At 41.1% G+C, this 24080-nt stretch overlaps 1 protein-coding gene across 2 annotated transcripts in view; it reads left to right on the forward strand.

Annotated features, from left to right (window-relative positions):
* The first annotated feature begins 534 nt into the window (after positions 1 to 534).
* HMGCLL1 (3-hydroxymethyl-3-methylglutaryl-CoA lyase like 1) overlaps positions 535 to 24080 on the forward strand; it is an 88319-nt gene continuing 64773 nt past the window's right edge. The window contains exon 1 of one of the 2 annotated variants that reach the window (XM_054197187.1): positions 535 to 697. In XM_054197187.1, coding sequence (XP_054053162.1) covers positions 596 to 697 — 102 coding nt within the window. In that variant the 5' untranslated portion in view covers positions 535 to 595. The remainder of the gene's footprint in view (positions 698 to 24080) is intronic. The other variant, XM_054197188.1, reaches the window with a different exon arrangement.

Consider the following 24080-nt stretch of genomic DNA (forward strand, 5'->3'; position numbering starts at 1 on the left):
GGCCCTGCCATCCCAAACAGGGCAGGCGGGCTCCGCGACGAAGCAGCCCCGTCCCCTCTCCTTGCTCCTCTCTTTCCCCCCTCAGGCCTTCTGCCAAAAGCATTGAAAGCCCAGGCCGGGCCCCGTTTCCCCGGGGTGTGCGAAGCGTCAGGGACGGCCGGCTGCCCCCATGCCTGTAACCCCCCAACCCCGCGCCCTGGGCCCGCCGAGTCTCCTCAGGGGTTTTTCTCCCACTCCCGCCCCGCAAGTGGCGGGCTGCTGGCCAAGACCGCACCAAACGCGGGCAGCCGCCGCCGGGGCTGCTCTGTCGGTGGAAGGTGAGGAGAGGCGGCAGCCCCGCGGTGGCGCTTGGCGGCGGTCAGCGGGCCGTTGGGCCGAGGCGGCGGTTGCCGCAGCAGCCGCGGAGGGGGCGCGGCGGGGCCGGCGGCGCGGCGGGCTCCCGCCCTCCGCCAATCACAGGCGCTGCTCGGGGCCGGGCTGCAGCCAGTGGCTGCGGCGGGGGCTGCGGCGGGCGCGGGGCTGGGGCGGGGGGGCCCGACCGGCCGGGAGCCTGCGCCGACCTTGCGGCTGGCTGCCGGGCGCCCGCTGCCGCGCCATGGGCACGGTGCCGTCGGCGCTGAAGCACTGCCTCAGCTACCAGCACCTCCTCAAGGAGCAGCTGTGGATCGGGGAGCCGGCGGCTCCGCACGCCGGGCAGGTATCGCCGGGCTGGGGGTGAAGGGATGGGATGGTGCCGGCCCGTCGAGGCGCGGCCGCCGCCAGGGGGAGGCCGGGGCTCGCCGGGCGCGGGGGGGCCGCCGCCGCCCTCTCGATGCCGCCCCCTCGCCTCCGCCGCCTCGCCCCTCACACGCATACCCTGCGTCCCTGCTGCCCCCTACTTGCGGCCCGGCCCTCGCTCCTCTCCCGCCCCTCCGAGTGGGGGCCTCTGTCATCCCCACACGCCGCCGCACCTTTCCCGGTCAATATTTCAGAAGGCAGCTGGTTTTAAACCATCTGAGTGGTAGTAGACACACAGGTGGGCATCGCTTGTGGCGCTGGGGGCAGGGATGAGGCAGTGTTAAAGAATTCCGCTCATTTGTGTCCCCCCTCCCCTGTTACAATCCACTGTGTGGAAAGTCGTGAAGTGGTAGGGTGACACATATTTTGCCGAGGCCACAGCATTGCCCTTGCTTCCCAGAGTTTGTATTTCTGAAACTGGAGTGTGGTGGGCCCATCTGCTCTCTCAGGTGGAAAGTCACCAGAGCCACGAGGGTGTGGAGGCAGAGCTGTCAACTCCTCTGGAACAGCTGTATCCTTCTTTTGGCCTGGGGTGCTCTGAGTAATGATGGTGTTGTCATGCAGGGATGAGTGGAGTTGGTTGCTCACCCTCCTGTCTGTCACCACAGGTGTGGAGAGGGGCTGGAGATAGTGGGGAGTGGGAGAGCAAGTTAGGCAAGGAGGAACGTGGGCAGGCAGCCAAACAAAGACTGTAGGCCATGACTGTCCTGATCGTGGCTTTGGAAGGAAAGAGAAGGCTACCAGTGGATTTCAGGGAGAAGCTGCATAAATCCGGAAGGACTTTGGAGGAAGACATCAATATGAAGACCTCAAAGAAGGAAATTGATCATGACATTGTCTTCCCTATAACAGCACATATATTGTTGGGGCATATTGTGTCTGAACTGTCATTCGCTCCCAAGTCTAACTCCAGTAATCATTCGGTGCTTCAAACATTAAAGAACATGAGTCAAGCCTAGAACAAAATTGGTTTAAATATCATGTCTTAAAAAAAAAATGCACTTCTTGTTCATTACATCTTTTTTCTGTTTCGTACACCTTTCAGATATATTGGGGGTACATCTTCCATTTTTGTCCACCATCTGGAAGTGAAATTTAATTATTAGATAGCAATGTAACTTCAGAAGTGGGGAGGTCATGAAAAATGCAATGCTCTGGGTGCCATGGAAGCTGGCAGCGCTGCATTGTAATTTTGCTTCAGATGATCTGGGCTTTATATCTCAAAAGCTACATCTATGGAAGAGCCAAAGCAATGCTTATGGCAGATGTAGACACAAACTTTGCTAAGCCATGAAAAATGCTGTTGTGAGCACAGAGCTTTTTATAGGGAGGCTCAATACAACTTCCAGCTATCACAGTTCCCTGAGAATAGTGTCTATCCAGCACTGAATCAGACCTCATTCCTTCAGTCGTTCCTGTAAAAAAGTGTTTTCTTACTGTAAAAAAGAAGGAAAATAGAATGAAAGGACTTTTATGTATTAGGCATAAAGCAAAGCACTAGAATCCTCTTCACATGCCCTTGCTATATTTTGGTGTGTCATTTTCTTTCAGGTGATGTGAAAGTTTTTAAAAAATTCCTTCAAAATACCTTGATATGCCACTTGATTGCGTCAGTCTGTGCCCTCTATGGGACAAAGCATCTGAAAGGTTCAAGAGCTATTGCAACAGAGAGGGTTTGAAGTCAAAGACAAGCAGTAATATCTTCCCAGAAAATCATAGATCAAGAAAAAAAAGTGGTTTCTTTATTTTGATGGATGCCTGTAACTTTTGCTTCGTTTTTCCTGCTGTTTTTTCATTTTCATCACCATTTTTCTTCCTCCAAAGATACAGAAAGATGTCTTTCTCAGTAGACAGCAAACATGAGAATTTGCTGCTAACCTCCCTGCGCATATCAATGTGATTGTAAGTTGCACAGTCTACTGAGTCCATCAACACTAATTAAGTCACTGGAGTTGGTCACTCCTAGTGTTTTAACATTTGCTTCTGCATTACCTTGCTGTGATTTTTATTAGATGATTTTAATCATTTTCTTCACATGAATCTGCTCAAATTTCCATTTTTCTTACTTGGATTTTTATGTAAAGGTTTTACTTATGCTTGAGTGCATTCTGTACCAAGCCTGTTCAAGATAAAACATGTTCCTCTTGATGTGATCTACAAACCACACTATCTCAGTGATTGTAAAAAGTGATTTTTTTTATTTTGACCAGTGTATGCAAGACAGTTATGGGGGTACCACTGTGATCATGTTTATGTGGGTATACAAAGAAATAAAATAGGGGAAGGGGCTTAAGGCATAAGAAGAGTTTCCCAGAAATAAGTTAGTGCTTTCATCTCTGATGAAAATAAGGAGTTGATTTTCTTGCTGAGAATTTTCAGGAGTTTTTCAGGATGTTTCTTTAAACACAAAGTAAGATGTAGGTGTTACTAGACTGTTGCTAGTAGGGCCCTTGTGGAAGTAAAATAATTCAGTTTTCTCTGAAAAAACCCCAAATACATATACATAGTCCTGGTTCATTTAGCCAGCAATTTTGTAGTATTTTTACAACTATATTTGACTTCAAAACAGGGTTGATTAAGGAGCAAGGTTATTGAAAAGGAGAGGTGAAAAACAAAAGGTAATTAGGATAATGGCTAAATAGAAAGTAAACAGATTTTTTTACTATTTATTAGCTATTTACTAGTAGCTATTTCACTCTCATTTAGACTATATTACATAAACTATCAAGCACTTGACTAGTCAATAGGACACCTCATTCCTGTTGCAGTATCTTCATCTTACTCCATTCATTTTCTTAATTTCTTGTTCGCTTCAGAAATACTGTTTTATGTTTTGTACGAGGGGATCGTAGTTCTGCTTCATACTCTTAGCATTACCCCAGTATATACTGTTTTTATTAATAGGTCTGATTAATTTAATATTAAAGATCTGATTCATTTTACTAAATAGGAGCTATAGCTACATGAGAATTTGTTAAAGACACGGATTTATATCAGAACTGTAAAATGTGCTAGGATCTACCTAGAAAGGAGGTGGAAGTAGATGTTGCAGAATTAGGGAGATTTCCACAGTGATGGAGATTGCTACTGATGATGACTTATAGCACTTGACTGGAATTTGTAATGTACTTTGTGTTCTGTTTTGTAAAAAGCTCAGGCTGAGCAGCAGTGAGGAAGGCTGGCTGTTCATCTACTGCTGATGGTTGTCCTCTGATTTAGCGTGAAGATTCTGGCTGGAAGGAGGGGTGTTCTGAGAGCAACTGACATTGGTCTCATCCTATATCTGACTTAATGTTATGTTTTCATGTAGGTTAAAATGGAATTTTAATGCATTAGGAATATGCTAAGGACGTAGTAGCTGGATGGCTAAAGAAGGGGTGTAAAAGACCGGGATGAAGTTCAAGGGTGCAGAATGATTAGGTACTTTGAGACTAATAATCCAAACTAGAAACTGACATGAGTTAGATGCGATTGAAGGAGAGAACAACCTTGGCATACTCAATAATTGTGGGACTGTAAGCTGCCAGTACAGTACAGCTGTTAAAAAAATCAGATTAAGTCCTTGGATATATCAAATAAGAAATTTCCAGTCAAACAGGGAAATGTTGGAGCCATTGCAAAAGATTGTATCTGAGGCTTATTCAGTTTTGGTTAGTCATGTTGAAGAAATTGAATTTCATCTGGGACAGGTTAGATCATGCACTGGAATGGTCAGGAAAATGGAGATGAAATGTAAAATGACTGGTTTTTTTGATAATTAGTGTTAGGACCTGGAGGATGGGCGGGCATGGAGAGAAGGTGACGAAAGAGCGGCTTAAAATAAAGGAATATGTTGCCACAAACAAACAAACACTTATTATCTGTCTGTATATTAAAAACATAGTAGAAATTTAAAAGTTAAGTATCAAGTGGTGACATTCTTTAATAGCTTTCTAATCAAAATAATGAGGGTGAATAATGCATATGAGTTAGGTTTAGAAGAAGGATTCTGCATTGTGGTTTCCATAGTAGTGAAAATTATTTGATTCTTAAGGGATTTTAAAGTTTATGTAATAAGGAATGGAGGACTAGATATTTAAATGATGTAAAATAGAGACAATTACAAATCCAGTTTTTAATTACATTATCATTCTACTCTACTCTACAAGGAGGTAGTAGCTAAACATAGCTATGTAATAAGATTCTTTCTCTTAGGCTGTTGTGTTTTAATGTACCACTAGCGAGGTGAACTAAGAGGTATAGTATATTAGGAGTATATTAGGAGTTATATGATTTGGTGAGGGCTGCCTACATCTAGCACAAGCAAAGCAAAAATAAGTCAAAAATAAAACTAGTCTCTTGCTCTGCTGGATGTGACTGTGACTCTAGGAGGCATAAATCTATCTAAATAATGCTAATTTGTGCTATGTTATCTTGTAGGATTTCTGACACAGATATAGGCTGTCCTGTGGGATGCAGTACATAGAATTATTAACAATTGTTCAGTATATTATCACTGGAAAGCACAATGTACGTTATTCTCAGTTTTATAACTGGAGAGGAACACAAATTCTACATGCTAAATACGTATAATAACAAAGAAAAGCTTGGGTCCTCTAATTTTGACAGCTAACTTCCGTTTCAGTGCCTAGGTTGCAGTGATTTATAAGTTACATGCCTAAATATCCAGACCTAAACCACACAGCCTAAGATTCCCTCCTCTCCTCACTGCATGACACTCTTGGATCAAGAGATGCACACAAGTGTCTTACTTTTGCAGTTTTAATTTGGTAGTTCAGATTTTGCAGGATACTATCATGTTTTAACCATATGCTAGAAAGCTCTCAAATTTATTTTTAAAGTAACTAAAAAAAAAAAACCACAGCCCATATGACAATTATGATATTTGTCTTAACCACTTCTTGTATTTGATGGTTGATTCTTTATTCAAATTACAGCATAAAAAAGTGAAGCATATGGTATTATGCTACCTGGGAGAAGCAACATGTTTGTTTTATTTTAATCTTTCAGCTACACCTCAGGGCAACTGATATGAGACATACTATATTTCATGTGCTTTTTATCTCCATGGAATTATATATTCCAGGAACAAATTAATATTTGCAGGCTCTCCTTAAATAACTATTTAGGTTATTTTCATTTTTAAATTTAATTTATTTAGTTTAAGAAGTATTATAAAAATTTGCTGTCATCAATATTGCAAATGTATTAATTTGTTATAATTACATTATGCAAGAAATACCTCATAATTTACATTCAGGTTTTTTATCTGCTGAAAATTGCATATAAAGTTTCTTTTTAGTAGAGAAAAAAGAACCTAGATGACCCGAACTTTATATTGCAGAATTCTTGTTTCTTGTTTAAAAGGATGATGTTAATTAAAGACACTTAATGAAATCAGTATACAGTATATTAATTGCATGGGGCAAAGATCTTGTATCCTTTTTTTTTTCTCTTTCCTTTACCCACCGTTCTGTGCTTTAATCCTGAACTTCCAAGGTATTTAGATTTTATGTCGTCTTTCATGTAATTTAAGACTAAATTACTGATCACTAAGAGACTTTGAAATTCCTGATTTCCAGCCCTTCATACTCCTCTACACATAGAAGTCTTGTCAATACAGAACTCAGTAAATGGATCTTTTTCTTGACAGGTACATCACAAGAATGGGACTGTTTTGTTTTGTTGCAAATTCCCAAGCAACATTTATTTTCTTAATGTTCATAAGATGTAAAGCATGCAATGTTATTGGAAAAGGAAATGAGTAAAAGAATGAAGTAGAAAGTTTTACTATAACTATAATATAGAATGAAATTATAAACCATTAAGTTTGCATCAGCATGCTGTATCTTTTCTTGATGACTTTGGAGATGATAAATTACATTTGATACGTGCTGACACTTAAGTTAGTAAATAAAACACAAACCCAGTGAATTTGGCTGGAGTAGAGAGAGTTCAATGCTGAGCTCTTTCCGAAATTTTCTTTGAAGTCAGGAGGAGTTTCCCCTTTAGAAGATCCAGTCATTAAACTCATGCCAATTTTTTCAGCCAGGTATTCTTTATGCTGCAGAGTAAGAGCTCAAGAGCATTGGTGGATAAAATGTTGAAGAGTGAATGTCTGAAAAGGCTAAGTAGTTGGCTTGTTAAAGGTGCCAAACAGGATGTTAGAAGTTGAGAGGCTGATAATAAAGTGTAAGTTTGACCTAAATGGAGTCACTAACTTTTAGTTCTTTTGTGCCATTGGGTTGCAAATAGTGGAAAGATAACAGGAGCTTTTTAGTTGATACAGATTTATGCTATATTGGGATTACTATGTGGGTTTAGAACTTTATAATACAGCTGGAAATGTTGTAAAGGATTTTACAGATCTTGCTCTGCAAATTTGGGAATTAAAAAAACGCACAGGAAATTTCTGCTCAGACCCAACATCTGTTTTTTGGTGAGATCCCGTTTTTGACTTGTCCCACCTCCACCTCCTTCAAAGCTTACATATGGGCACAGTGATGTTCATTTCCTTTCTTGCCAGCTCAAGGAAAAAGATTAATTTCAGACACCCCATGTGTCAAATCATCATTTTAAAATTCATACGTCTTGAGATCATTCTTCTTAATTCATTTTCTCATTGCCTTGGCTGAGAGTGAACATAAGTGACTTGCCTAAGATCAACTCGATCCAAATTTAATTCCTACTTAAATAAATGGGAATATTATCTTTGTCTCAGGTTTTACTAAGGATTTTATTTACAATTTGTGGATCTTCTAGCTTCTAGTTTGGGTAAGGAAATCTCACAAGTGCTTATAAGAGTACTGCAAGGCTTACCAGTTGGTCAGACATAGAAGTTTTTATAAAGCAAAATATTTACTGCTCCTCGTTAATCAAATTTTGTATCTTTGAACTGTCTGACAAGGTGACTAATAAATAGTTGTAATGGTTGTCTCTATAGTGGATCGCAAGTTAGGATTTTTTCACTTAGACTTGGCTTAAAGATGGAATGCTGGGTACCTAGAATGAAGTTACACTTAATTTCTCGTAGTTTTAATGCTTTTTTTGGTGTTTCAGAGGAAAAAAGGTAGCTCCAATTCTTGCAGCATCTGGGTTGCAAGAGTCACTTGTTTATGCAAATGTGTGTTTGAATTTCAGTTTCTATGTGAATATCATGGAATGAGAAACCGGTTCAGTGTAGGGCCGTCCAGAGATAAAGCTGAAATTAATTCTTGTCACCCTCTGCTCTTTCACAACATAAATATTTGAGGCATTTAACCAAGGCGATGATTCTCTGAAATTTTAGGAATTGAACGTTATTAAGATCCTTTGATGTGTCAAATGTGGAAGCAATTATATTTAAAGAAACTGGGGGGGACTTCAGAAAAGTAGTTATTCAGTACTTCAGGCTGTGTTGAATTCTCTTCTATTGTTTAGCGTGCTCATTCATTTAACAAAGATGAAATATTTTCTTTAGCATTCTTCTTTTTTAAATATACATTTGGGGAAAAGGTAGATGAAGTATGAAAGAGAAGTGGGTATTAAAGATGGTGTGTGGTATTTTGAACTTGCTGCGGAATGTGTACCATCTTACAATGCGTGCCAATGCATAGTAATGCATATGTGTACCTTGACATACAGTGTAGTGAAGGACCATCAATTAACTGAACCTCAGAAAATACTGGAACAGAAAAATATTAATTTTAAGAATGGGGGGAAAAAAGCTATCAGCCACAATTTTATAGGAAAAACTTCCCTTTGGCTATCAAATCCATCCATCTTCTGTCACAGAAAAAATCATCAGGATATTGAAACTATGAGAAAAGTTACTTTATTGGCTTATTGGAATTTCTGAGATAAGAGCATGTAAAATGATGCCTGTAGCTCCATGATCAAAATCAGGCTTTCATACTGTGCTAAATAACAGTAAAGCTAATTCAGCATTTTTGCTTTTCAGCAAAAGGAAAATATTTTATTACTGCTGTATTAGTGTATACTGGTATAGCCCTTTTGGGGTAGAAATGTCAAAACGGTGCGCAGCTGAGATAATAGTTTTTTTCTATTTTGTAATATGTTGGTAGTGAAATAAGTTGTAATGAATAATAAAGAATTTATTAAATATGAGATTGTGAATCACATTCAGACTTTATTTTTTTGACTGTCTGGTCTTTTAGTCAATCTCTCACTCCGAAGCAATCAGAAAACTGATAAATGCGTGATTTACATTTCAGGAAAATACTTTCAGGGATAGTTTTAAGGGTTGTTTTTAATCTTAAGGCGTTAGAGTTGGAAGTAATCAGCTCATGACTTTTCAGAATTTTACTGTGTTAGACATAATAATTGATGGCAAAGATTTCAATCATAGTTTAGGACAAATTTCTGATGTTGCAAAAGATGACAGATAAGTTGCAGGTGATGAGAAGAAAAGTATACTTTCAGTCAGAACATTGTAGCTGATACTATTTTTAGATAATTGTCTTGTTAAGTGGAGATTTATTTTATCATTTGGTGTAAATGAATTGAAAGTTACTCCAATTGTTATATTGCATTTGAATTTGTTATTTGCATTAAATATACTTATAAGAGTGCTTCTTAACAGCTCTTGCAACAAAAAAATAGATTTATTACATGCAAAAATTGCTCAAAGGTGCATTGGTAAAAAACTGTGCTGGGTAGACATTTCTTCTTTGTTTGGCTCGGTTTTTTTTGTCCACAGATGTTAGCTGTTTTGTATGGGAATAAAGGTGTTAGTTTATGAGTTTCTTGCGAAAAAAAAAAGTTTAAAGGCTTTGAATGCATGAGATGTGTGGACTGAAGCGCCAGAGGACATTGGTGGAATGTTAGGTGAAGCCCATAGGGAAATAATTCAACAGCAGCATCTGGAAAGGAACTGTATGTGGCTTTAGGGTTTACTTTTAATGCAAATAGTTAAGATGAGATTAAATATAGGTGTTAGTATGTGAGAAATGGGGGAGCAAGGTAAGTGATGAAGGTATATCATGTGGAACACTGGGATTAGGAAAAAGATTTAACAGAATCCACAGCTGATCACAGCTGAATTTTTAAAAGCCTGGAAACATAATTTGAATTGAACTATATTTTGGCTTCATATAAAGCAAAACAGCTTACATGAAGAATTTATTAGGAAAGGGAAGAGAGAGGATAGGCAAGTTCCTTGGCCCAGGCATGTCTCACTTTTGCCTGAATAGTATGAAGAAGACAGAAAGTTAAGCTACTAAGCCAGCTGGCTGATGGCTATACAGAGAGGAATCAACTGGTGATTGAGAACTGTCTTGTCTCCCAGCTGTTTTTTGATATTTAGGACTTGATTCAATTGCATAAGCACAGTTATCTGGTGCCGTGTGAGATGCCCTGGAGTAGTTGAGATGGCTTATAGGATTGGCAGATGGCACAGATATTCCATATATACCTGTTGATCTCTGCTGCATTAACTGGAAGTCAAGTGGGATGCATCTCAAATGCACTAGGTGCCTGTAATTAGCCATCTGACTTGTACCCTTACTACTCAGCTGAGTTGTTTCATATGCTTTTGGCCATTGATGATAGTGCTGAGAAGTGGCTTGATTCAGCGATGCACACTTCATTGCTGATGCCTTTTAAGATGTCATGTTATTATCAGTTAAATGGGCAGAAAATTTTATTATCTAAATATGCTCACATTTGACTGTTTCCGTTGTGAAAATGAAACATTTTCATAATGTCAAGAATGGTGTAGCATTCGAGATACTGTAATTTCCTTCCTACTGTTGGAAAATTATTATGGTAACACTTTGCAGATGTTATTTTTCTAAAGAGTTTTATAAATTGTAGATTCTCCTGAAGGATGAGTTGCCAACTGTGGCTAAATAAATAGCCATTAAACTACTGTAATTTTTATCAGAGTCTTTTGAGAAGGGAGGTATGGAAAACATAGTGGTGAGCCAGCTGCACTTGAATTAAAGATTTCCTTGATCTTTTAGGCACTGCCTTTGGACGCAGAAGGTGATTTCGATGACAACAATAATTGAGAATAGTTGAATTACTTCCAACTTTTTACTTGAGTTCTTAAAGATCTATACATAACTCACTTTTATTGACAATGAGGTATTTAAAGAGACTTATCTGATAGAGTGCATGGGCTGGCTTGTCAATGTATTTGTTTTCTCCATTGATATCACAAAGCATTATAAAGGGCGAATGACTTTCACGTGTTGGTCTTGTAAGGATGATCATGCCTCTGCTTTTTCAATGTGTGGAAAAACACCACTGCTTCTGCCTTCTAGAATTCTGTCTTCAGTCTTGCCTGTAAAACACCATGCACACCATAATACTATTACCATAAATAATAGTAAAGGAAAGTGTGGGAGGTTTTGGCTCCAGTGTCATCAGTATGCTGTTGATCTCAGTTCTCTGTATCCTTTTCATCCAGCCCAGATGGTAGGGTGTAATTGCTTTTCCAGGCTTTGACCAAGATAGGGATATGGATGAAAGTGAGTTGGCTGCAAATCAACTTGGTTAATGGAGAAATGCTGCTTGTTAGCCAAGGGAAGCATTTAGGGAAATAGAAAGTAGAAAAAGGTAATGTATACACCATGTCATGAAAACACATTTTTAATTTTTGCTAAAGTAGTCATTTTAGTAAGTAAGAGGCTGTGTTGTCCTCTTACTAACAACAGAGACTTCTAGTACCATTTATTATTAATTACTCCATTGTAACACAAGTCTAACTGTGGTTGTCTATGCCTCTGCTCCCACCTGACTCTAATAATATATTCCCTTCATCATTATTTTGCGTTATCTGAAATTATCTGTGACTACAGCACATCTGTCTGCTTTTAGGTTGCATGAACTGTTAGCTGTATTTGACACTTATATTCAAACCTCTGCAATTCCAGGTGCTCTACATTTGTTGAAAATAGCAACAAGTGTTTTTTAGAAGATGGCAAGTCAAGTTGTCAGTGATAATTCAGAAAGTTCAGACTCATCCCGCAGACTGTTATTTGAGCGATTTGGTCTATTTTTTTGTTCTGTCAAGTTGTGAATGATTTTATGTAAAGTAGACACGTGAATATTAAAGAAGGAATTTCTTTGTTTTATAAGATTGTGAACAGCCTTTGGGCTTGATTTCATCCTTCCGAGTATTTGTCCTGTAATGCTACTACTTTTTTTCAGAGCATCCAACGTCATGGCAGAGAATTGGACGTGATTTGCAGTTACTCTTAGAACTAGCTACTCCTTCTGTTAGACATTTAGTCCCCAGTTCCTGAGATTTCCTTTTTGCAGGGCTGTCAGAACAGCAGTTTCAATAGCCTGCCTATGGAACTTTCTGATCCACTGGAGCTCACATTTGACAAATTTTAAGTCGTGACCACCAGAAATGGTTGTGTGACTCTCAACTGACATGTAATAAGTTGTCCTTGGCATTATAGTTAGAATGTAGCATGGACTGTCATGATTTAAAATCAGTAACTTTATGCAATTCAAGTGTTCACATTTCTTACCTTTGCTTACTACAGGGAAAGGCTTCTAGGGGTCTGTAATTATCTTCACAGCATAATAATTTTTATGCATATTTTCCAGTATACTTTCACTGGCTTTGTTTAAATTGGAGGCAGCCTGGGCTGCAGTGATCATGCACTGGTGGAGTTCACAGTCCAAAGGGATATGGGTCAGTAAAAGACTAAAGTCAGGACCCTGAATATTAAGAAAGCAGACTTCCAGCTGTTCAAGGAATTAGTCAATAGGACCCCCTGGGAAACTGCCTCAGGGACAAGGGAGCAGAACAGAGCTGGCAGATCTTTAAGGATGCTTTCCAGAGAGAGCAAGAGCTCTCAATCCTCAGGTGTAAGAAATCAGGAAAGGAGGGCAAGAGACTGGCATGGCTGAGTTGAGACCTGCTTGTCAAACTGAAGGGCAAGAAGGAAATGCAGACACAGTGGAAGCAGGAGCAGGTATCCTGGGAACAGGGATGCTGCCCGGTTGTGTAGGGATGGGGTCAGGAAGGCCAAGGTGCAGTTGGAACAGAACTTGGCAAGGGGTGCAAGGAATAACAATAAGAGCTTCTACAGGTAGGTTAGCCAGAAAAGTAAGGTAAAAGAAAGCGTACCCCCTCTGATGAACAAGACTGGTAAATTGGTAACAATGGACAAGGAGAAGGCTGAGGTATTCAACAATTTTTTTTCCTCAATCTTCACTGGCAGCCTCTCTCCCCACACCTCTCGAGTAGATGAACTGCAAGGCAGGGACTAGGGGAGCAAAGTGTCTCTACTGTAAGGGAAGATCAGGTTCGTGACCACCTGAGGAACCTGAACATATAAGTCTATAGAACCTGATGAGGTGCGTTCCAGAGTCCTGAGGGAATCGGCTGATGTAGTTGCCAAGCCACTTTCCACGATATTTGAATAGTCATGGCAGTCAGGTGAAGTCCCCGATGACTGGAAAAAGAAAGGAAACATTATACCCATTTTTAAAAAGGGTGGAAAGGAGGACCCTGGGAACTACTGACCTGTCAACCTCACCTCTGTGCCTGGGAAGATCATGGAACAGATCCTCCTAGAAGCCGTGCTAAGACACATGGAGGACAGGGAGGTGATTTGAGACAGCCAGCATGCCTTCACCCAAGGGCAAGTCCTGCCTGACCAACTTAGTGGCCTTCTATGATGGAGTGACTATATCAGTGGACAGGGGAAGAGCTAAGGATGTCATCTGTCTGGATTTCTGTAAGGCCTTTGACATGGTCCTCCACATCCTTCTCTCTGGATTGGAGAGATACGTATTTGGTGGAGTGATTACATCAGTGGACAAGGAAAGAGCTACGGATGTCATCTGTCTGGATTTCTGTAAGGCCTTTGACATGGTCCCCCACAACATACGTAAACATATAATGCATATCAACTTCTGTCTCCATGGCTGATGGCATCGTGAGAGTTTTGGCTTTTATGACAATGGAACATTCTTTGCTGACTGTAAGCTGTTAGGGAGGGATGGAATCCACCTGTCTAGAAGAGGCAAGGGAATCTTTGGCAACCGAATGGCCAACTTGGTGAGGCAGGCTTTAAACTGAAGGACTTGGGGGTGGGGTCCAAAATGGCAATGCCATTGCATCTGACTAGGGAATAAACCAGGCCAACCAGAGCACTGTCAGACGTTCCTTGGCTGCTTCCCAAGATGACAACGAGAAGGCCAATCACCCCAAGAGTGTGTATGGCTGTGGTGGATCCTCTTGCACCCCTCCAGGGAAACCCGCATGCTCTGTTACCTCTCTGAAATGCCTGTACACCAACACACAAGCATGGGGAGTAAACTGGAAGAACTAGAGATCTGTGTGTGGTTACAGGGCTGTGATCTCATTGCAGTTACAGAGACATGGTGTGGTAGATCACATGACTGGAATGCTGTCATGGATGGCCACGTACTTTTTAGGAAAGACAGGCCAGCAAGGGGAGCTGGTGGAGTTGCTCTTTATGTGAGAGCAAGTAGAATGTATCTAGCTCTGAATCTTCATTTTCTGGATGAAGAACGAGTCGGGAGATTATGAGTAAGAATTAAGGGACTGGCTAATAAGGGGTTGTTGTTGTTGATGTTTACTATAGACCACCTGATCAGGAAGAGGAAGTCAATGAGGCCTTCTACGGACAGCTGAAAGTAGCCTCACCATCTCACGGGGGACTTTAACCACCCTGATATTTGCTGGAAAAGCAACACAGCCAGGCACACACAGTCCAGGAGGTTTCTGGATGATTCAGAATGATAGCTTTTTGAAACAGGTGGTAGAGAAGCCAACGAAGAGAGATGTGCTGTTGGATCTTGTACTAACAAAGAAGTACTAGTTGGGGATGTAAAGGTTGGGTGTAGCCTTGGCTGCAGTGACCATGGTGGAGTTCAGAATCCTGCGTGGAAGAAGCAAGGCAGTAAGTAGGATTACAGCCCTGGACTTCATGAGAGCTAACCTTGGCCTCTTCAAAGACCTACTTGTATGAATGCCATGGGCTAGGGCACTAGAAGGTAGAGGGGTCCAAGAGAGCTGGTTAATATTCAAGCACCATTTCGTCCATGCTCAAGATCATTGCATCTCTATGAGTAAGAAATCAAGCAAAGGAGGCAGGAGACCTGCATGGGTGAGCAAGGAGCTTCTGGAAAAACTCAAATGGAAGAAGGAAGTTACAGAATGTGGAAAAAGGGACTGGCCACTTGGGAGGAATGCAGGAACGTTGTCAGAGTCTGCAGAGATGCAACGAGGAAGGCTAAGGCCCACTGGGAATTAAATCTGCCAAGGGATGTCAAGGACAACAAGAAGGGCCTCTTTGAGTACATCAGTAGTAAAAGGAAGACTAGGGAAAATGTGGGCCTGCTGCTGAATGAGGTGGGTGCCCTGGTGATGGAGGATACAGAGAAGGCAGAGTTACTGAATGCCTTCTTTGCTTCAGTCTTTACTGCTAAGGCCAGCCTCCAGGAATCCCAGACCTCGTAGGTGAGAGAAAATGTCTGGAGAAAGGAGGACTTTCCCTTGGTTAAGGAGGATCGTATTAGAGTTCATTTAGGCAAACTCAATACCCACAAATCCCTGGGCCCCAATGGGTTGCACCCACGAGTGCTGAGGGAGCTGGCAGATCATAGAATCATAGAATAGTTTGGATTGGAAGGGACCTTTAAAGGTCACCTAGTCCAATGTCCCCTGCAATGAGCAGGGTCATCTTCAACTAGATAAGGTTGCTCAGAGCCCTGTCCAATCAGATGTTATTGCCAAGCCACTCTCCATCATCTTTGAAAAGTCATGGAGGATAGGAAAGGTGCCTGAGGACTAGAGGAAAGCCAGTGTCACTTCAGTCTTCAAATGGGGCAAGGAGGACACAGGAAACTACAGGCCAGTCAGTCTCCCCTCCATCCCTGCAAAGGTGATGGAACAGCTCATTCTGCATGTCATCTCCAAGCATGTGGAGGAAAAGAAGGATATTGGCAGTGGTCAACATGGATTCACCAAGGGGAAATCATGCTTCACCAATCTGATAGCCTTCTATGATGGCATGACTGCCTCAGTAGATGAGGAAAGAGCAGTGGATGCTGTCTACTTCAATTTTAACAAGGCTTTTGACACTGTCTCCCATAACATCCTCATAGGTAAGCTTAGGAAGTGTGGGTTAGATGAGTGGACAGTGAGATGGATTGAGAGCTGGCTGAATGGCAGAGCTCAGAGAGTTGTGATCAGTGACACAGAGTTGGAGGCCTGTAGGTAGCGGTGTTCCCCAGGGGTCAGTATCAGGCCCAGTCTTGTCAACATATTAATCAGTGGCCTGGATGAGGGTACAGAGTGTACCCTCAGCAAGTTTGCTGATGATACAAAACTGGAAAGAGTGGCTGATACACCAGAAGGCTGTGCTGCCATTCAGTGAGACCTGGACAGGATAGAGAGTTTGGCAGAGAGGAACCTAATGAAGTTCAACAAAGGCAAGTGTAGGGTCCTGCACCTAGGGAGGAATAACCCCATGCACCAGTAGAGGTTTGGGGTTGACCTGCTGGAATGCAGCTCTGTGGAGAACGACCTGGGAGTCCTGGTGGACAACAGGATGACCATGAGCCAGCAATATGCCCTTGTGGCCAAGAAAGGCTAGTGATATCCTGGGATGCATGAAAAAGAGTGTGACCAGCCGGTCGAGGGAGGTCATCCTCCCCCTCTACTCTGCCCTGGTGAGGCCACATCTGGAGTACTGTGTGCAGTCCTGGAATCCCCAGTTCAAGAAAGACAAGGAACTACTGGAAAGAGTCCAGCGGAGGGCTACGAAGATGATCAGGAGACTGGAACGTCTCTCTTATGAGGAAAGGCTGAGACACCTGGGTCTGTTTAGCCTGGAGAAGAGAAGACTGAGAGGGGACCTCATCAATGCTTATAAATACCTAAAGTTGTCAAGAGGATGGGGCCAGGCTTCTTTCAGTGGTGCCTGGTGACAGGACAAGGGGCAACGGACACAAGCTGTAACACAGGAAATTCCATCTGAACATGAGGAAAGACTTCTTTGAGGGTGACAGAGCACTGTAACAGGTTGCCCAGAGAGGTTGTGGAGTCTCCTTCTCTGGAGATATTCAAAACCTGCCTGGATGCGTTCCTGTCCAGTCTGCTCTAGGTGAACATGCTTTGGCAGGGGAGTTGGACTAGATGATCACCGAAGGCCAGAAGGCCAACCATATCCTGGGCTGCATCAAAAGAAGTGTGGCCAGGTCAGGGTCGAGGGAGGCAATTCTGCCCCTCTGCTCTGAGCCCTCAGCACAGGAAAGGCATGGACCTATTGGAGCGGGTCCAGAGGAGGGCCACAAAAATCATCAGAGGGCTGGAGCACCTCTGCTGTGAGGACAGGCTGAGAGAGCCTGGGGAAGAGAAGGCTCTGGGGAGACCTTATTGCAGCCTTTCAGTACTTAAAGGGAGTTTATAAGAAAGATGAGGACAAACTATTTAGCAGCGTATGTAGTGATAGGACAAGGGGTAATGGTTTTAAACTAAAAGAGGGTAGATTTGGACTGCATATAAGGAAGAAATTTTTTACAATGAGAGTTGGTGAAATACTGGAACAGGTTCCCCAGAGAAGTGGTAGATGCCCCATCCCTGGAAACATTCAAGGTCCAGGTGGACGGGGCTCCCAGCAACCTGATCTAGTTGAAGATGTCCTTGCTCATTGCAGGGGGGTTGGACTAGATGACCTTTAAAGGTCGCTTCTAACCAAAACCATTCTATGATTCTATGATATTTAGTTAATTTGAGGCAGGGAAGTTCCTGTGATTGCTAGTGCAGACTAGGACAGGTCTCAGTTGCCTAAACATAGGTGACTAGTGCCATCTGAAACACCTAGCTCTTCACTGCTCATTAGATAGAATTCTTTTTACGAAATATTAATTTCTAATTTCTAAATGAAAGTCATAGTTTTTTCTTATTATTTGTTAGTTAATATTATTTGAACTTTATGCCCTTTGTCTTTACCATTAAAATCCTCTTTGTAAAGATTAGATCAAACAACTGGCCATGCCAGCAGCATAAGTATTTATAGTTCAGTTGAATTCCCTTGTGTTTAAAATCATATTTCTTTTGTTGTCATATGAATGACTTGTATTTTATTGTAAACAGCCCTGCAACAATTTAATAAGTGTACTAGTAGCTTATATTAGAATTTAATAATTAATGGTAATGACAGTAGAAATGTTAGAGTTATTACAATAGAAAACCCTACAGTGAATTCTCAGTCAGTTCAGATAATCTCCTGATATATGTAAATCACTGCTCTTTCATGAGCTCGCAGAAGGCCTCTAAATGAAAGTTGTAAGCACGTTCAAATTAAATTTGAAGAGCTGGACTAAAGTAACAACTGTAGGTGTAATCCCCAGTATAAGAGAGATGTAGACATACTGGATCAGACCCAGCAAAGGACCTTGAAGATGGTTAATGAATTGGAGCATCTGTCATGAGGAGAGGCTGAAAGAGCTGAGTGTTTAGCCTGGAGAAAAGGCTCAGGGGGATCTTACATGTACAAATATCTAGTAGGGTGAATAAGGAAGACAAAGTCACTGACAGGATAAGAGGCAGTGGGCACAAACTGAAGTACAATAAATTCCATTTAGAGATCAGAAAAGTCTTTTTTACTGCGAGGGTGGTCAACACTGGAACAGGTTGCCCAGGAGTCTCCATCCTTGGAGATACCCAAGGCCCAACTGAACACAATTCTGGGCCACCTGCTTTAGTTGACTGTGCCCTGAGCAGGGGTGACTGAACTAGATATCTCCAGAGGCTCCTTCTGACACCAACGATTATTTGGTTTATTATAGATAAGTTAACTCTGCAACTAACTATTATCATTCTGTAATGATTTGCTTGCATTTTATGTTTTGCCCTCCTATGGAGGCTCTCCCATTGATTGAATCCTTTTTTTGAAGTAGGAAGTGCAAAACTAGACACAGTATTACTACTCGTTAAGTGGCAGGCCACTGTTTTTCTATGACATCCCTGTTTATAGCCTAGGATTAGATTTGCCATTTTATTTTCTTCTTTTATTTTTCTTGAGAGCAAGATGTTCCTGACTCATATTCAGTTTGTTATTTGTTTTAATATCTCAGTCCTTTTCTATAGAACTGGTTTTTCAGGTACTCTCTATCTTCTATTTTATAGAAATCTTTTTTTGGGAAGTCAGAATTATTAAAACGGAGAAATAAGCATGATACATGATAGAATTTGTAAAGGACAAACGTGCAAAAATTAGTCAGTCAATGTCAGATACAATAAGGATAGTCTTAAGTGTTATGTATTGTTTTTATTGAAATGCATCATATTTGTTTCTTTAGTATGTCAATGGAAATTTGAATTCCAGTCCTGTTGTCTAAAGCACTTGCAACTGCTTTGTTTGTGGTATTTCTGTGCTATCATTCAGGTCATGAATATGCAGTGATATCATAAGAAAAAATTACTTAATGAAAGCCTCTCAAGGGCTGATGAGTTTTGTTGGTAGTCATGGCCTCTTCCTGGCTATTGTTTTCCCAGTGGTCATGTCAGCAGCATATGGCAGAAGTTCTAGGATGTATACTCAGTTTATATTTAGTGAGGGATATTTACCAGGTATGACCCACTGTTTTCTGAATATCTGTATATATTTTTTATATCTCACAGGTGAATCTTCTTCATTTCCCCCCTAGTTGCTTCGGGAATGAATATGTTTTATATCTGCCTTCCAGCAGTGTGAACTATATAAACAAGTCTTTGCAATACCACTTCAATCATTATTTGATTATGTACTAAGATTTTAATGTCTTCCTGTTTATTTCCTCTATGTCTTGTAAAGTTCAGAGACATCTATGTGTTCAGAAGATTGACCACTGTTTTCTTTGTTCTCCTTCCAGCAATTGTATTATTTATCTCAGAGCCTTCTCCCAGTTTTTGGGCATTTGTCCTTGTCACTGCACATATATATATGGAGTTCTGATGCCACCACCCTGCTGATCCTTGTTTAGAACTGCTTTCCTGAATAATTCTTCCTTGCACTTCCTTGCACAATTCTTCCTTGACCTACCTTTGCTCAGTTGTCCTCTGTGCCAGAACACCACCTTGTGGAAAAGGAAAGCAGAGCTTCCTTTTTGCTTGGTTAGAAAGATTGAAAAGACCTAAACCTTCAGATTCTTCTTCTTTACTTTTGTGTCCTTTCAGTTATTTCTGAGCAGCTCTGGGTAATATTTGCCTGTGCCATTAGTGGCGATATGAATGAGCTGCATAGAATAAAAATCTGAAGGCTGAATGAACCTCAGCACCTTTACTAGAAGTTCTGAAGCAGTGACAGAGCTTAAAAAAGTATTTTTATATAATTTGATTACATTTATGGTTATGTTAAGAAGATTATACTGCTCTAATTAAGGGTTACTAGGATTTTCTATAATAAACTTGAATATTCAGCTATTTATAACTCAGGGAAAATGTTTCCATACAGAAATTTGGCATTCAATCTCTCAAGCTGAATGGTACGGTTTTCCTTTTTTAATTTTTTTTTAAAAGACTCTGTGGCTGCATTCTGTTTTGAGGGAGGCAATATTTTGTGGTTTTATATGCTTTTTGTTCTCCCTTGGCAAGGCTCAATACATGGAAAAAACAAATTTTCCAGGCCCTTATTCTTTTATGTCAACTATTTCCTTTTTGATATTTCAAACATTGTACTTTGGTAGTCATTACTTTTTAACAGAGCCACTGTATAATTCAATAAGCAGTCACCTCTAAATATCTACCATAACTACTTTTTAATACTTTGTTACGTGAAAATACTTCATACAATACAATTTCATAAATACTTTTCCTGAAAAAAAGATTGTTTACCTGGCATGTTTAGTGTTTAATGTGTATTTATGTAATGTTCACCTTTTTTGGATTCTCTTATAAAAACTACTTCTCATTTTTCTGTTTATTTCTGTTTATATTTTCTATTTATTATCTGTAGGTTATTTAATGCCATACTTGATGGTGTCGAAATTCTCTAAGTTTGTCTCATTGCTGGTTCTAGCAATCCTTCCTTTTACCTAAGGGGATGGTGCACATTTGGAATCCTCCAGTTAGAGTTCGTGACATTCAGTCCCTCAATTCAGGAAGCCCAAGTCCTGGTTAAGGTCTAATGCCATCCAGATAGCAAACAGAGACATGTTTAAACTCTGAATAAGTTCTTAAAGACTTCAGTCTGTTCTGTGGATTTGAAACTTGCCTAGTGAATGCAGATGCCATTGAACCTGGCACAGAATGTGACTGGTGGCTCAGGTGACTTCTTCAGCTGTGTTTCAAGTGATGTCCAAACATTCTGCAAGTGTGACACTGGTCAGAAGGCTTCCCAAGAAAGCAGGGAATATCTTTTTCTTCCCGACAACATAGTCAAGTACGTATCTCCAAAATTCTTAGCAGAATGGCCTAGCTGCTAGGTTACTGAATATTCATTCATAGGACAGGTGAGATTAAGGTGAAGAGGTACTGTTTTCCTCCTCTGATTTAGCTTGGACCAGAGAATGGTGAAATGCTAGAGTCATCAGAAGATAGTACATGTACTCATGTAGTCTCTGATTTGTTTCTGAGTTTTATCCAGTAATTACACACTGTAAAATGCATAAATAGTACACAGGGGCCTGAACCTAAGTATTCTGCCTCCCTTTTACTTGCTTGTTATCAGAGCTTCAGCAATGCAGCACAATAGAAATTATTAGTTAAGTTGGGGAAAGAAATGATCAGAACGGGATATGTGAGATGAGTAAGAAGCTGTCTGAGGAGGAAATAAGAGATAATGTTGAATACAGATTTATTAGACCAGTTATTAAAGAGACATTGGTGGTCTTTTTTTAAGATGTGTTTCTTCTATAGCACTAACCCAAATTTTTTGAGATAATATATGTTTGTGGTAAAGTAAGGTAATCGTGTTAGTCCAGATGCTTTCACCGGGAAATATCAAAGTAATGTGATATGCCGATGACAGAAAGACAGGAGGAGACTTTATCAGTGCCACACTGGGATACCACACAGGAGGAACTGAGTTGACCTCGAAGACAGGAGCAATCAGTGTACTATAGATGAAACTAGATGAAATTCAGTGCAAAGCAAGACTCTTCTGGACCACGAACCAAGATATTTCCTTGAAACTGTTAGTTCATCAGCTCAAAGAATGGAAGGATTTGTCTGTGGTACTGCCTTGAATTTCCACTGCGTGGCCCTTGTGAGAATCATCCTGTACACGTTTCTCAGTGTCGTGTTCAAGAACAGCAAATTGCAGCTGAGACTGACTAGTGAGCAGGAAGGCTATATAGAAAATCAGAGGATGAGAGACCTGGACTATGGCTCAAAGAGATAATATCACAGCTGGAGAATAGAAATCAATACTTGAAGGCCTTTTGCAATGCCCATTCCAAACTTCTGTCTCCTCTGAAACCCAAGGGCTGCAGACATCCTCTGAACGGCCACATGAATGGCTATTGCATGTGCTGTAGCTGTGTGAACTGTTCTGTAAAGACAGGTACAGCTCTTTGATTTCAGCAGAAGTTTTACCACAGTAGGAGCTGAACAGGATTTACAGGATTTGGCCTAGAAATAGAACATTTTTGCCACTGAAGTTTTATGGACATTTTTCATGCTCTAAATTAAGCTTTGGCTCACATAATCTATTTTAGCTCCTTTTTTTTTTAATTTTGTTCCAGTCACAGCTTTACTCATAGTGCAACTGTGGCATTTGTCTTGTAACAAGAAGGATCTGATAATCATGAAATAACCCAGATTTATGCCTGTAGTGCTGAAGTGGTGCCATATTTGTGAAAATAACTTAAAAAAAGAGAAACAATATGCAGCAGATGTGAAGGTTTTACCTTCACATTTAAGTAGGTTTATACTGTCAGCGAGTGTGGGCTTAGCACAGCCTGACAGAGTTTTAACTTACCAGATGTTCCACGTGATCAAATAGATACTATACAGCTGTTCCCCATTCTTTTTACTGGGCTCAGATAAATATACAGTAAATGCTCTGAAATATGTTTATTGTGTTTTGGCTATTATTGTGCTGTTACTGTAGAGAATTTACTTTAATCCACAGGCACTGAGAACGTGGGGAGAAACCAAAGGAGCTGTAGAAGTGCTCATTTTCCATTACCAGGAGGAGAAATTAGCGTCTGCTAATTAGCTGACTGATGATACTGGACAGGGAGGGATGAAAAATGGAATTTTCATCTGGTTGTGGATGATGTGAGATTAGTGGCTGTATTTACACACTGCAGAAGTGACTTCTGGTCTCTGGGCAAACTGCGACTCCTGTGGGTGGGAGCCGTCCCCCTGGGTTGACGGTGCTGCTGTTCCCATGGGCTGTAACTCTCCAGGGAGGCAGTGGGCGCAGCGGTAGCAGCTCTCCGACTGGTAGCTAGTGCTAATCCCAGCACAGGCTTTCAACACCGGAATGGAGACACTGGGTCAGATTCCGTATTCAGTGCAATACAGAAAACAGGGAGCCTGCAGAGCTCCTGGCGAGGCTGCCTCCCTCCCTCACTGTCCGCTCCTGCAGGCGCAGGCGGCCTGCCCCAAGTTGTCCATTTGATGTATTTTTGAAGACACACAGCTTTTGGGGGTCAGTCTAAGAAACTGCTCTGAACTGTTTCAGGATTTAAAGGCCCGGGTGACGTTAACTACCACACCTGTCAACTTGATTCAATAACAGAGCAGCTAAATAATGAAAAAGGAAGTTTCATTTCCCTTCACCTGCTTTTCTGTTCTTGTTTCTCCTTCCTCCCCCTCCAACTCCCCATGCTCTCCCTAGCCCTTTGACCTTACCACTGCTTTCCTTCCCTCTTGTCACCATCAGCCTCCTGCCTTTCCAGAGCTGCTCTTACACCTGGAAAATTCTTCTTGTCTACCAGGGGCCTTCCTTGTTATCCTTTAAATCCTTCTTTAAAACCATCATCTTCAGGAATCACTTTCATCTTTCATTAATAATCTCTTCAGCGTTTCTTGGCTGCTCGGTTATTTTCAGATTTATAGCCTAGTCTTGCAAACGTTTACAGAGAAGTAACCGTTCAGTTAAATTGAGAACATTCAGTTAGAAGTTTGGAGGACTGGATCATTCGTTGGGAAGCTTTTTGAAATGGGAATATTTCTCACTCTGTAAAACACAATGTTCATTTATGGTTTTATGTACATTTTTATAATAAACATTTGTGGCCTCAGAGGAGCAGTGGAACATGCACGTGGATAACTTCTGCTTTTAACTTCCATTCCCTAACTCAAGGTGTGGGACATGTTCTCAAAGGTTTTTAAAGGCCTTAAGCAAACTTAATGTTGACAATATGACTTTATA

Source organism: Rissa tridactyla, chromosome 3 (genome assembly GCF_028500815.1).
Source record: "Rissa tridactyla isolate bRisTri1 chromosome 3, bRisTri1.patW.cur.20221130, whole genome shotgun sequence".
Taxonomy (NCBI): domain Eukaryota; kingdom Metazoa; phylum Chordata; class Aves; order Charadriiformes; family Laridae; genus Rissa; species Rissa tridactyla.